Here is a 14,375-nt window from a genome sequence, read left to right as displayed (position 1 = left end):
CCGCATATTAACCAGCATTACAGTTGTTAGTGAAAGCACAAAACCATAGAAGCAACAGGATGACCCTGACCACGTTTCGCAAGAGATATATATATATGTTCTCTCCCTCTCTCTCTTTCTCTCGCTCTTTTGTTCTATCTCTCTCTCCTTTTCTCTGTCTGTATGTCTATCTGTCTGTCTGTTTGTTTGCCTGTTCGTCTGTCTGTCTGTCTGTCTACTTTAGTCTACTTCTATTTTTCGTATGTAACGCTTAGATGAGACGTAAAAAACTTTTATTTTCATTAAAATCATTCAAGTCGTTGGACTCTGATCTGCAAGATAAAAGATGACAGAGCCGACTTCGTTACTTTTTATTTTTTCTTTTACGTTATTACTACAAAAATTATATCGCGGTGTGAAATGAGCTTAAACCTTGCGAATCGGCAGAAAGGAGGAAAAGAGAAGGAGGTTAGTTGTATATCATACGAGAGCGATAGTCGAAGATAAACGTGAAACGTGAAGTATTCGTTGTAGACGGCGAATGTGTCAGAGCGTCACTCTTGCCCGGTTGCCAATTTATCATAATTTTTTTTTATAAGTTTGGAAATTTTAAACTTGTATCTAATGTAATTTTTATTAAGAGGAAGAAAAATGTATTCGTCTAACGATAGAAATTCAATTACGGCGCAGACTAACGACGAGAAGAATCTTAAGAAAGAGGATAAAAGGGAAGAAAAAGAAGAAGAAAAGAAGGACGGTGTCCACAATTTGTGTCATCAACGTTTGAACAAATTCGACGAAAGAAAGGACGAAAAACGACGGGAGTGCGTTAATGAGAGAGAAGATTCGAGGGCTTCCAAGATGCCGGAACTCAAGGACGAGCTAATAGAGCCCGACGACGAGATCGTTAACCTCGATCTTGATGAACCACCCCCTGATGTTATGGAGTATGCTAGGAGAGAAGTTGGTGAGACGGACGAGGTCAAATGTCAAACCTTGCAAGAATTACGCGACTTGATTTACGGTAAATTAATGTAAATTCTAAGATCGTCACCGAATTTCCTTAGAAAAACTTTTCTTCGAAAACTTCGTATCCTACCGACAATAGATTAATTCATATTCTTTTTTCTTTTTATTTTATTTTTTTTCCCGTTTCTCATTATGTTTCAATATTATAATCTTACCGAGAATTTTATGAATCATCTATATAATTTGAATAATATTAACGAGTAACATAAATTGTGTAACCTTCTCGCTAATACTTGTATCTTTGCGACGTATAAAAAAGGATTAAGTAATTAATGACTATCAACGATATTGCCTCATTAAAAATTTCATTGATCTTAATGCCAACGATTTGTATTCTCGAATCGATTCACACATGATCTTTGTGATAATAGAAGTAACGTGTAAAAAATAATTTACATAAGCTCGAGGTTAAAAACTACAAAACCTCTAAGCAATCTTTAAGAGATACATGGATAAAGCATTAAATGAATATGTCGGGAACGAACAAAATAATGGTTATATGAGCTCATCGTATTCAATAGTTTTCAAGGAAAAAATTTTTAGAATATTCGAAGCGAGTCGAAGTTTCAAGCAAACTTATCAAAAGTATCCTAATCGTTTCTTCAAATAATCATAAAAACTTTACTCGTTACCGCTTCTTTCATCGAGATAACGATCAAAAATTCAATTGATTTTCATTACTCTCACTTTTATAATATTTGAAATAAGTAAGTGTAAAGAGACGAAACTTATATTAAACTTTTAATGATTTTTTCCTCGATTTCATGTTTAGAACAAGGCGAATGCATACCGCATAGAATGGATGATGATTTTCTGATAAGATTTCTCCGTGCAAGACATTTCGATGTAAATCGTGCTCATCGACTGGTGAGTCGTCGTTAAATGCTTATTTTTATCCTTTTAATATAACATAAACAATTACAAGTTGAATGATGAAAGACCGAAGAAAGTTATTACGTAAAATAAATATTAAAATGTTTTATTAATTGTTTCTATTGCGAAACATTACCTTTAAAAAAACTTCAATCAATATATATATATATATATATATATATATATATATATATATATATATATAATGTTTCTCGATACTGTCCTCTCTCTTTCTTTCCATGTTATCCGGATTAAAAAAAGAAACATTCGCCAGTGATTGTAGTTGAGCAATGATGCCAAGGCAAACCTATTGCTGACAGTAACGAGTAAAGATCGATGGCCTAATGTTATATGCTTTCTGTCGTTGCAACAAAAAAAAGAAATGCAATGCTTAGCAATTTTAACCAAACCGAGAATGTTCAACACGAAATCTGCAAGAAATCGATACTGCACGTTATTTCGTGTCTGTAATTTCACTGGATCTTTCTCGTTATATATATATATATATATATATATATATATATATATATATATATATATATATCTGTCTACGTTGAAACATATAGCATCGGACATGGACTCTGAAAATTCAATTTTCTTTTGTACATAAAAATTTATCCACTGAAATCCTTCGATAAAAGCATACTCTCTCTTATCTTACAAGAGAACGCGCTCACTACAATAGAAAAGTTTTCTCATGGCTGAGAATGTACGTGAAACTTTTTAAGGTCTTTTTCGTCGATTCACGCGATTCAGATGTATCAGTCGTTTGTCTCATGGGATTTTTCGATAGGTAGTGAATTACTACAACTTCAAGGAAGAACATCCAGAGATACATCAGGATGTATGTCCAAACGAGATGTGCCATATAGGCGAGGACTACGTAGTTACTGTACCAGCTTACAGAACTGAATGTGGCAGACGGATGATGATTTATCGTATGGGTAATTGGGACCCTCGAAAGTACCCTGTCGAAGAGATTTTCAAGGCCACAGTTATTATACTCGAGCTAGGTATTCTCGAGCCAAGAGCTCAAATCTTAGGTGGCATCGTCGTTTTTGATCTCAAGGATATTACTATGTCGCATGTTTGGACGGTAACACCGCAGGTCTGATTCTTATTTTATCGCATTCATTTTTCTTTCTTCGCAGATTGAAGTTCTTTTTGAATTTTACAGGTTGCTAATATGGTCATGGCTCTGATGGTAACGGCCTTTCCCATAAAGACATACGCAATTCATATACTTCATCAATCCTGGATATTCGAAGCGATTTATGCTGTTTTCAAGCCACTTTTAAATACTCGAATGAAGAACAGAATCTTCTTTCATGGCGACGACATGCAGAGCTTTCATAAACACATTTCGCCTAATTACTTGCCCAAGATGTATGGTGGGACTCGCGAAGAAGTACCTTATTACAAGTGGATTGAGTCATTGATAAAAGTACCGAAAATTGTTAAAGAGATGGAACAGCTAGGATACGTAATACCGAATGATTTTCAAATACCGAAGAGCTGAAGATTGATTCCGAAGGCATTTAACGATTCTGCAGTATCATTATTCTCATTGATTTTTCCTCTTTATTCTCACATTATAATCGTTGTATCATTAATTAATTTACGAGATAGCTCTTGATTAATATTTGCTATTAAAGCACATGGTATGAATTTTATAAAATTTCGTATTGTTCCAAATTTTTATTTCAAAGCGAAATGCTATTTAGGTCAATCCGTTTAATTATATTCGATATATTTCTTCCGTACCATTATATCCTAATTAACAATATCGATAATATTATGAAATATTCTATAGATATTGCTGAACTTATGTACACCCAATTACTTAAATATAGGCTCGAACAATTATTTTTCTACCAAAGTAGAAAAAAAAGGGAGAAAAGAAAAACAAAGAATCTACTGACCCCGGTAGGAAAGAGCCGAATAAGAGAATCACACTGAGTTGAAGAAAAAAAAGAAATATTTAGACAAAAGCGAGTACATATGTAGGTACATAGGTATATGGTCGAGAAAAAGCGATAAGAGGATTTCGCGAGTGGAGATAAATAGGTCATTTGGCAAGAACGGCAGATAACCGGTAAATTCGAGTTACCGATTAGTATCTAATCTCAATCCATGTAGATACGTATTCAATACACATGATATTTTAATAACAATTAACCTAGGACAATTTATTGATCTATGTCCTTTCTAATCCATAATCAAAGAATTAAACAATAATAATAAATTAATTGTCGGACTATATGAGTTAGGAAATTGAGAGAAATCATTTTTTATTGTGTTTCTTTTTTTTCGCGTAAGACAATGTTCCAGTTATCCTTTATAATTTCTCCCTCGGAATAGAGTTAGGTTTCTAGGTAGATAGGTAGGGCAGAAAGAGGCTCAGGTAGGACTCAGCGTCGACTGCTGGGTTTTGTGGTGGTTGATATCGACCCGAATCGCGAGGGTCAGAGCTGTCAGGGGTTCGCATGGCGCACGCCTAGACTCGATGCTTGGAAAGAGGTGGTAGTGAGAGAGGGTGCGCAGAGTGATAAAGAAAGAGAAAGAGAAAGAGCAAGAGAGAGGGAGAGAGAAAGAGAGAGAGAAAGAGAGAGAGTGAGTGAGTGCGAGGGTGAGAGAGAGAGAGAGAGAGAGAGAGAAAGAGTTTCCTCTAGCAGAGAGAAGAGAAGAGAAGAGAAGTCGAGGAAAAGACAGGAACGGTAGTAGCAACCTGGGCAGTTCCCCGCGCGCGCGGGTGCAGGTGCACGTCGAAAAGGAGGCCGGCCCGGTGCCGTATGTGTGTGTCTGTGGGTGCATGATAATTCAGCGTGTGTGTTACTTGATTTTTTCGTCGATCGGTGCGTGAGTAGTTAATCAGAAGAACTAAAAAAAAAAGAATAAGAAAGGAAGGAAGATTAAAAAAAATAGTCAAGACAGGAATATTAAAAGATTCGAGTCGAGTCGAGTGAACGAATAAGAGAAACAGAAGAAAGAGCGCGCGCGCGAGAGAGAAAGAGAGAAAGAGAGAGAGAGAGAGAGAGAGAGAGAGAAATAGAGAGAGAAAGAGAGAGTGAGAGAGTGAGTAGGACTTGACCTCGCCCACCCTAAATCTAAGTGAGCTAGCGAGCGAGCTTTCCCAAGGAAGATAGCTCAATGAAAATCAACGAGAAGAGACCTTTAACTTACAATAGCAACGTATGACGGCTGGAGCCGTCGATTACGTCCTTTTTATTGAGAAACGAAAGGGTGAAAGGACAGAAAGGAAAGAAAGATGCGGTGCGTCTGATAACGTGAACGATTCCCGGCGCCATGTCCCAAAGACTGGAGACCTCGAACGAGGAGTCTTACCTGAACTCCGGCAGGCCGTCAAATTTGTTGAGAACCAACTTCAATAACGTCAAGCTCGAGCGGCTCTATCGTGCTTCGTCCCTTCAACAGAGACGCGGTGGCCTTCAGTGCTTCCTTCTATCAGCTGTCCTTTACGGGGCTTATACGGTAGCCTCGCCTGAGCCGGAACTACCGGCTCGAGGACTCACCGCTGTCTTCCTCGGTCTGAACTTGGGTTTACTGGCATGGGCGGAACACGGAACACGGGCCAGAGACGGCTTGTGGGCCGCCGTTCCCCACGTGGCATGGTGGCTTTCTACGGGACAGTTGCTCGCTCAGCTGTTTCTCAAATCGAGCGAGGTCACGCCCAGGGACGGACTAGGATGGCTCCTGCTCTTCCTCTATCTCTTATTCGCTACTCTACCCCTTAGACTATCTTTCTGCTTCTTGTTGGCGATTGCTACGGCTGCGGCTTACATGGTCACCGTCTTTAGACTCTCCAGAATGTCGATCATCACGTTCATCGACGTTCTGGTAGGTTCTTAATAATGTCACCTTTTACCTTCATTTTTTTCTTTTCTTTTTCTTTTCTGTTTTTCTTTTTTTTTCTTTTGTTTCTTTTTTTTTCTTTTATTTTCTCTTCGTCATATCGATCGTTACAAAAAATTACAAATAATTCCTTGCCTATTAAATACACTTGCCTATGTAATAGGGCAATTAAAATGAGAGAAGTAGAATGTAAACAGCGATAGCGTGCGTGTGTGAAACAACTGTTGCTCCCACTACTTCCTAATTTCTTATCAACCTACGCTAGTCTTATCTTTTGATCGATTACATATCCATCTTTATACATACTTCGTATGGAAATTTTAGGGAAGATCACGTATATACGTTGTAGATAGACTCTATTTACGTGCCACTAATCGGTCCCCTTACTTCATACTAATTTATGCGAGGTTGTACTTCGTTCATCGATCCAATCGCGAGTAGGGAGCTTCACGTGAAGTCTGATGGAAGAGAAAAGAAAATATTATCATGCAGAGAAAAAAGAGAGAGAGAGAGAGAGAGAGAGAGAGAGAGAGCGAAAGAGGGAGAGAGAGCGTCTATTCCTTGCAAAAAGAAGAAAAGTTTTAATAATTACTTCAAGGACGATAATCAACGTGCTAGATAATGAAACTTTAGAAAACATTGAAGAAAGTTCATAAGATATATTGACTTAACGAAAGATAAGAAAATTATCGTGTAAAAAATTGAGAAAGTTGTTAGCATTAATCCTTATACTCGATATAACCAAATCGGATCAACATATCACTGTAATCTTATCTTACGCGTTCGTTTACCTTAAAGAGTTCTATGCCCGATGGACGTAAAGGTATTATAGAAGGATCGACATAAAGTTACAAACTTGTTGTTCGTGGAGTACACGAAAGCGAAAGCTTCGGCATACACACGTGTGCACATGTGATGTTGTCGTTAGTGACACTCGAGTAGAGTTCGGTCAATGGTAGTTTAAAATAGAGAGATAGAAGCTCGCGCGCGAGACAGAGACGGACATATACGTGACATCGTCCAACGATGCGGCACCGTCGCCTTTCCATGCACGACATACCATCGTTTTTCAATGAGAACGACTAGTAGCCTTCATTGACGTGATATTCTGGACCGTCGGGAAGAATGGAACGTTGATTAAAAGCCCGTGAAACCTACGCTAACGTGTATTAAATTGTACAAATCGTTTCTATCGTCCGCACGTGAAAGTTCTCATTTTTTTTTCTTTCTTCTTTTTTCTACGAAGGATATATCGACACGATCTTCGATACTCTCTCTCTCTCTCTCTCTCTCTCTCTCTTTCTCTTTCTTTCTCTCTCGTGAAGCTAAAAAAAAAAAAATAAAAATATCGAGAAAAACACTTGCCTTCTCATTAACGTTGTACCTGTTTGTTAACCCTTCGGTGCGCGACATTTTGCGGTTCGTATCTTTCCGGATGAGAAAACTGATCGACAAAGCGAGCATCGAAGGGTTATCCTTTTTGCTAATCGGTTAATCCCTGCGTTATTGAAAAGCTCGCAATCGTAAGAATTTAGCGTGAAAACATCCTATAGATCCTGACGGTGACACTCTCGGCCGGCGTCGCTATTTTGGGTGCTTCCAGCTACTCCCTGGCGGAGTTCCAGCAACGTCGAGCCTTTCTCGAGACAAGACAAAGCTTGGAAGTACAGTTGGTGATCGAGGAACAAAGTGCTGAACAGGAGAGGCTACTTCTAAGTGTCCTGCCGGAACATGTGGCCGTTAAAATGCGACAGGATTTGGGAGCGTGCACGGACACGCAGTTCAAGAAGATTTACATGTCGAGACACGAGAATGTTTCGATACTTTATGCCGATATAGTTGGTTTTACAGCAATATCATCGACCTATAGTGCGAGCGAATTGGTCAAAATACTCAACGAGCTGTTTGCACGATTCGATCAACTCAGCGAACGGTAATTACTACTTTTCCATGATATATTATTTTATCTACATTAAACAACCTATATAAATTCTAAACGGGCTTAATAAACTGGAACAGTACGATTGATCAATATCTCATTAGCTTTAAATTCTTCATTGCCATTCAAGTACATATATTATCTGGAAAAAAAATGTTCTGACTTGTCTCTCATTTGTTCTATAACGAGAAACTCATTTCCTCTTCGGAAATGATCGATCGGAGACTCTTAATGAGTATTCTTCAATATCTGTGCAAATTAGTGCCGCTTTTTCGTCTCCTCTTATTCTTTTTTCTCCTCGGGATATCCTTCGAAGTGACGATTATGAGAACACGTTGGACGATCGATAAATGTATTCAGGATGTGGATAGCGGCTTTCATTAAATCTCGTTTATCATTTGTCATAGTGTATGTGTGTTCGCAGGTATGAACAGTTGCGCATCAAAATCCTTGGCGATTGCTATTATTGCATAAGTGGTGCACCCGTTGAGAGGCCGGACCATGCGATTCTTTGCGTACACATGGGTCTCTCGATGGTCGAGGCAATAAAATACGTTCAACAGACAACCAACAGTCCCGTCGACATGAGAGTAGGCATACATACAGGCGCGGTCTTAGCTGGTGTTCTTGGTCAACGGCAATGGCAATTCGATGTTTACAGTAAAGACGTTGAACTTGCTAATAAAATGGAGAGCAGCGGAAGAGCAGGGTAAGATTTCTTCTTTTTCTTTTTATTTCTTTTTCTTTCTTTTTTCTTTCAAGTTCTATCGATAAAGATAATTATTTTAAAGACTTTGAGATAATATCTGTCACCCTTGTACGCGATACTGGTTTGGATCATTAAACGTGACCGGCGCAGTTAGGGTTCTTGAATCTCGGCACGTACCAAGGGAGCTATTCGTTCGAGCTTGCGTTCCTCTTAACCTAATTTATTCAGAGGCCCTTAGGTGGGGATAAACAGACAAGGGGCGCGACGAGAATTATGAGAACGAATAAACTAACGTGTCTTTACTTTTTCAAATCTTCTCTTAATTTCTCGCGAAATTTCACCATGCAAGATGAAGATAATGATATCAAGTTCTTTGCACGTATTCATAGAGATCGATGATTATGTAGTGGAACGGGATTAATTATAAACGTTATAGGGAGCGGGGGCGGGAGGATATGTGTGATTAAACGTAATAAATTTGGTTATAATTAGAATAAAAGTATGGGTGGGTTTATTTTAAGGAGAGTTCATGTTTCCAACGTGACTTTGAGTTTCCTCAACGACGAATTTGAAATCGAGCCGGCGTTTGGCGAGAAAAGAGAGGAAGCACTTAAAAAGGCTGGAATCGTCACCTACTTCATAGTCAGAGCCTTAAAACCTTTCAAACCGGCGATAACGAAAAGTCTGGCATCGTTGAACGATGAAACTTCTCGAAGAACAATGGATAATAGTCAGGATAGGAGAAACAACAAAGAGGACTCCGAGGAGTTCAGACAAAGATTGAGAAAGGAACTTGATAGCAAAGGTAAGTGTTTATCGACCGTTTAGTGAAAATGTTTCGATATGAGAATAATCGATTCACGTAATCTCAACGTAGGTGGGGGTGCCGACCTGAAGGGTCACGCATCGTGGTTGACGTTGCGTTTCAAGGATCCAGTTATGGAAAGGGCCTTTCACAGGGCCGAGGAAGCCTTCTCACCTTTATCTTTGTTAGGTGGACCTTTGGTAGTAATGTGTGCATCACCGGTATGGAGATTACAACCATGGGGACCTTTCACTTGGGGTGGTGTAGGCGTGGTTACACTCTTTGGAGTCGTTCTAGCAGGTGCCACATGTCTTGGAAGTGCAGTAAGAGCGACATGGTTAAGGAGAACCCTTGCGTTGCTAATGATATTCTCTCTCATCGATTTCTTAATTCTCGACATGGTATCACAATTTTTTTTCACAATTTAACTAATATATTAAATATATATGAAAGGACTCGAGCGAATATTGTTCATTCAGGGTAACTGTGCGGTCATCGAAGACGTTGAACCAAAAGGAAACAATTCGAACTGGCCGCGTTGTCCTTATCCTTCCTATTATTCTTACATTGGTGTGCTTGCTCTGGTAGCGATCTCTATGCCAACCTATATTTGTTATCTTGGAAAGGCATCGCTGATGTATCTTCTGGCCAGTTTACAATGCTGTATCAATATAGTTTTCATCGCACCTAGCCTGGAAAGAGAGGATATGGTAGCGTCACCACCTGGTCCAGTCTCTTTTCCTTTAAAATATTCTTTGTCGGCTACACTGCTTACCATCGCTACTGCTTTGGTCATCGTAGCTAGATACGTAAGTAATTATCTCTCTCGATTGAAATCGAACGAACGACCGTGTCTCTCGGGTAATCGAAAGCGTTGATTATCCGGGGCTATCTGTGCAGAAGTTAACTGCTGCGTGAGGCGGGGCTAACTGAGTGGGGGCGGGGCTAATTTGTGCGAAGGATGGGCTATTTTCGTAGGCGCTAACTGCGCAGCGGCGGCGCTAACCGTCTAAGAGGAGTGGCAACACCCAGGGGGCGGAGCTAACCTAGCGGGGGGCGGAGCTTAACATCACAAAGGGCGGGCCTAATCCGGTGGGGGCGGGGATAAAGTAGGAGGCGGTGCTAATTCGGCGGAGGCGGGACCAAACTCCCCAGGGACAGGGCTAATTCGGTGGGACACGGGGCCAAACTCCCCGGGGGCGGGACTAATCGGCGAAGGCGGGGCCAAACTCTCGGTGGGCGGGCCTATTCCGGTGGGGCGGGCGCTAATTCGGCGAGGGCGGTGCCAAATTTCCAGCGGGTGGGCCTAATCCGGTTGGGCGGGACTAATTCGGCGGAGGCGGGGGCAAACTTCCAGAGGGCGGGACTAATCCGGTGAGTGCGGCGCTAATCTAGTGAGGAGCGGAGCCAAACTCCCCGAGGGGCGGGGATATTTCGGTGGGGCGGGGCCAAACTCTCCAGGAAGCCGGGCTAACCTAGAGGATCGAGCGATAGCGTTGCATCTCCGTTCGATCCTCGGCGCGGCACGGAAACGTCCCATAACGATTTGCGAATTGCTAGTTTCTGGTGAGAAATTGAGTCGACTCTTATACGGAGCAATTCGAGGAAGCTTTTATCCGTGATTTTAATCGACACGAAATTGTCACGTTAAACCTCTTTGATTTTATTTTCGATCAATACGAAAAAAATATTGTTGAAAAGTAAAATGAAAGAATAAAGGGGTAAAATAAATGGGGGAAAAAGTGTGGAAGAAAAAAGAAAAAAGAAATAAATCGATTCAATTTCATTCGTTAGACCGAGAAAGCGAGGAGAATGCTGTATCTTCGTGGTCTAGAGGTAGAAGCTCAGAGAGAAAGAGCCGCCGATATGAAACGAAGAAATGGCGCGTTAATATACAATATTTTACCGCCTCACGTGGCAACCTATTTTCTCTCAAGGGCGAGGCATCACGATGATCTCTACAGTCAAAGTTACGCCGAAGTTGGTGTATTATTCGCTAGTATGCCAAACTTTGCCGATTTTTACAGTGAGGAAAGTATCAATAATCAAGGACTCGAGTGTTTAAGGTTCCTCAACGAAGTGATCTCCGACTTTGATGCTGTGAGTCGTATTTGAAAATATTTCCGATATCAATAGAATATCGAATCAATATGTATATTCTTCTCTTTGATAGATCTTGGATCATAATAAATTCAAGGACATCATTAAGATTAAAACAATAGGCTCAACCTATATGGCTGCCTCGGGTATAACAGAATCTATAAAGGCCGAAGATAGTCCAAGATGGGCTCACCTTTCAATCCTCGTAGAATTTGCTTTGGAATTAAAGAAGGCTCTTTCGAGTATCAACGAACAGAGCTTCAATCATTTCGTCCTAAAAATGGGTATCAATCATGGCCCGGTAACTGCCGGTGTTATTGGTGCTCGAAAGCCTCATTACGATATTTGGGGTAACACGGTAAACGTTGCTTCGCGAATGGAAAGTACAGGAAAGGTTGGATGTATTCAGGTAAAAATAGCCATATTACATTTCTATTATATTCTAAAGGAGAGAGAGAGAGAACGATTATCAAGATTAAAAGTCAATCAATTGAATTCTAGGTTACAGACGAGACTCGAATGATTTTGGAACCGTTTGGATTCGGTTTCGAACAACGTGGCCTCGTCTTCGTCAAAGGAAAGGGTCAACTGCTCACGCACTATTTGGTATCTAAAGATGGAGTATCCCTCGAACTCGATAGCGACCTTCCTGTCGAGCCAACTCATCCGATTATTTATCAGTAACGAAATTGGAGGCACTAATGTCGTCAAAAATTGATCGTTCGTTGATCGTTCATCGATTGTTCCGAGAAAAACAAAGTTACAGGGATAGTGCATATCTGTTCCTTTCTCTTTTTCTCTTTTCTATATTCTCTCTCTCTCTCTCTCTCTCTCTCTCTCTTTCTCTCTTCTACTTGTCTCTCTCGCTCTTTTTAATTCATTCTAGTCTTTCATTAGAACTTGTAATTCGTATTCGTGTTCATAAATAATTACGGTTTAAAATACTTAAACAAAAGGGTAAAAAATCCCAATATAAAATAATGTCATTATTTAAAGAGACCGTAAACTCGAGCTTCCTCTAGCCGATGTAATTTATTTTTTTACACCCCAAATCGTCGAGTTTATCATAGCACAAAATGACACGAGTACGTGCAACGCACAGAGTATTACATTAAGGAGAAAAAATAGAAACAGAGAGACGGAGGGAGGGAGGGAGAAGGAGGAAGGGAGGGAGAGAGACAGAGATACACAGAAGGGAGAAGAGATAGGAGAAGGTGAGAGGGAGAGGGTCGGAGAGTGAACAGAGAAAAAGAGTGGGCGGAGGTGGGTGATTAAAGGACAAAAGCAGGTAATAGAAAGTTTGCAGGAAAGAAAGGAACGGTAAAGTACGGCCTAAGCGTGAACGAAGCGAATAATTAAAAAAAGAAAAAAGAAAAAATAGAATGATACATGAAGAAAGAAAAATGTTAAAAAAAGAAAAAAAAAGAGAGAAAAAAAAGAAAAAGAAAAAAAAAGAGGTGGTCGAGATCTCCAGTAGAAAAATAACCTAAATTCCTGATTTATATGAATCGACTTCCTTCGAACGAATCCACGATTTTTCTGAATAGAACATCGTGACTCTTTTGCTGCTACTACGCTGACGATAAAAATTATTCTCTAAATACATTGTATTGTTTAAACGATCGAAACAATAATAGGAAAGAAAAAATAAAAAAAAAGCGAAAAACAAAAAAAAACCATAAAAGTATAATAAAAAAAGGAAAGATTAAGAAGAATTGGTCATATGAAAATTGATTGATTGACTTCGACGCTTCTCGTTGAGGTCATGCACGATGAGAAAATGAAAAAAATACATACATACTTCCACGTTCTTTCACTGATCGCTCTCTTGTAAGCAGTCAATGACGTACATACATACATACATACATACATACATACATAGGTACATACAAAATATACACGTACATACAAACAAGATGCGCTTATATCGCGCATAATGCGTCTGTACAAAAAAAGGAGAAAAAAAATAAAAAAACAAAAAAAAAGAAGAAACAAATGGACATGTAGGACAACACAAACACGTACACGTAAACGTACATATACATATACACAGTACACACATACGTATTTCATGGAAACGTAATCGCGCGTGAAAGATACTTATGCAGGATTTCTGTAAAGTAGCAATAAATGGAATTTCGTGTAAATAATCGATTTATCGATCGATATAGGTCGGCGATTGAGATGGTGTTCGGAATATAAGTACATACTAGATGTCTTTCGATTTCGAAGGGAAGAATGTAATGAGAAAAAAAAGAAAAAGAGTAAAAAAAAGAAAAAAAAAGAGGGAGAAAATCTAAGAGCGAGACAAATTGTATGTATAATCATGTACGATCAATAAAATCACTGTAGATATATTAGCACCTTTAGATGTGGAGAAAAGATCGAAGATATGATCGAACACTTGTAATTTGAGATCCTCAGTATTGTCGAGATGAGAAGGAAAATATGAGGTACGCATTCAAACACACACGTCATAACCGGATACAAAGATATATGTACACAGAAGTTGAAAATAGAGATCAACGGCGTGTAACAACCCCGTCTCTGAATCTGATTGAAATAAACAATATATTACCGGTATACAACAACAACAACAACAACAACAACAACAACAATAACAACATAACAACAACAACAACAACAACAACAACAACAATAACAACAACGACAACGACGACGACGACAAATACAGCAAAAAAACAACAATAGCAAAAAGAACGATTACTTACGAGCACGTTAATATCCTCTTCTTGTCTTTTTTATTCTTTTCCTTTATTTTTCCATCTTTTTTATAGTTTTGTATTTTATTTTAATTTTTTACTTTTCCAAAACTCCATTCTATTTGACGTTCAATTTTCGTTTAATATTTTTATAAGATACAATTCGTTATTCTTAACATAAAAATCATATCGCCGGTATATCGTAAACATATTCATATGAAATTTGTAGAAAAATATCTATGAGTTAAAATTATTCATCTTTGAAATCTCTATGATGCATTGTTGCGAAGGTACAGCCATTTTAAATGGATACTGCACATTGATTGTCATTAATGGATGAAATTA

General features: G+C 39.1%; 2 protein-coding genes across 3 annotated transcripts; both read left to right on the top strand.

Moving 5' to 3' along the window:
• Positions 1-218: 218 nt before the first annotated feature.
• Positions 219-4,059, top strand: LOC124422994 (alpha-tocopherol transfer protein-like). Of its 2 annotated transcripts, none has more exons than XM_046960188.1 (5): positions 219-447; positions 670-1,003; positions 1,781-1,875; positions 2,675-2,989; positions 3,059-4,059. In XM_046960188.1, exons 1-5 carry the CDS (start codon positions 400-402, stop codon positions 3,398-3,400), a joined length of 1,134 nt encoding a protein of 377 aa, XP_046816144.1. In that variant the 5' UTR covers positions 219-399; the 3' UTR covers positions 3,401-4,059. The 2 variants fall into 2 exon arrangements, with proteins under 2 accessions (XP_046816144.1, XP_046816145.1); XM_046960189.1 differs by lacking the exon at positions 219-447 and adding an exon at positions 531-546.
• Positions 4,060-4,162: 103 nt separating this feature from the next.
• Positions 4,163-13,676, top strand: LOC124422992 (adenylate cyclase type 3-like). Its single transcript, XM_046960186.1, has 9 exons — positions 4,163-5,739; positions 7,308-7,687; positions 8,118-8,402; positions 8,924-9,207; positions 9,280-9,608; positions 9,687-10,016; positions 11,002-11,307; positions 11,381-11,716; positions 11,809-13,676. The coding sequence occupies exons 1-9, from the start codon at positions 5,188-5,190 to the stop codon at positions 11,989-11,991; spliced, it is 2,985 nt and encodes a 994-aa protein (XP_046816142.1). The 5' UTR covers positions 4,163-5,187; the 3' UTR covers positions 11,992-13,676.
• The last annotated feature ends 699 nt before the right edge of the window (positions 13,677-14,375 follow it).

Source organism: Vespa crabro, chromosome 3 (genome assembly GCF_910589235.1).
Source record: "Vespa crabro chromosome 3, iyVesCrab1.2, whole genome shotgun sequence".
Classification (NCBI taxonomy): Eukaryota; Metazoa; Arthropoda; class Insecta; order Hymenoptera; family Vespidae; genus Vespa; species Vespa crabro.
Note: the sequence above shows the minus strand (reverse complement) of the source record. Positions and strands in the feature narration are given on the sequence as shown.

Coding starts and splice junctions, on each gene's coding strand:
- LOC124422992 (XM_046960186.1), top strand. CDS start 5,188: ATGTCCCAAAGACTGGAGACCTCGAACGAGGAGTCTTACCTGAACTCC. Junction 10,017..11,001: donor TGGTCATCGTAGCTAGATAC/GTAAGTAATTAT, acceptor TTCATTCGTTAG/ACCGAGAAAGCGAGGAGAAT. Junction 11,717..11,808: donor GAAAGGTTGGATGTATTCAG/GTAAAAATAGCC, acceptor ATTGAATTCTAG/GTTACAGACGAGACTCGAAT.
- LOC124422994 (XM_046960188.1), top strand. CDS start 400: ATGAGCTTAAACCTTGCGAATCGGCAGAAAGGAGGAAAAGAGAAGGAG. Junction 1,004..1,780: donor ATTACGCGACTTGATTTACG/GTAAATTAATGT, acceptor TTTCATGTTTAG/AACAAGGCGAATGCATACCG. Junction 1,876..2,674: donor TAAATCGTGCTCATCGACTG/GTGAGTCGTCGT, acceptor ATTTTTCGATAG/GTAGTGAATTACTACAACTT.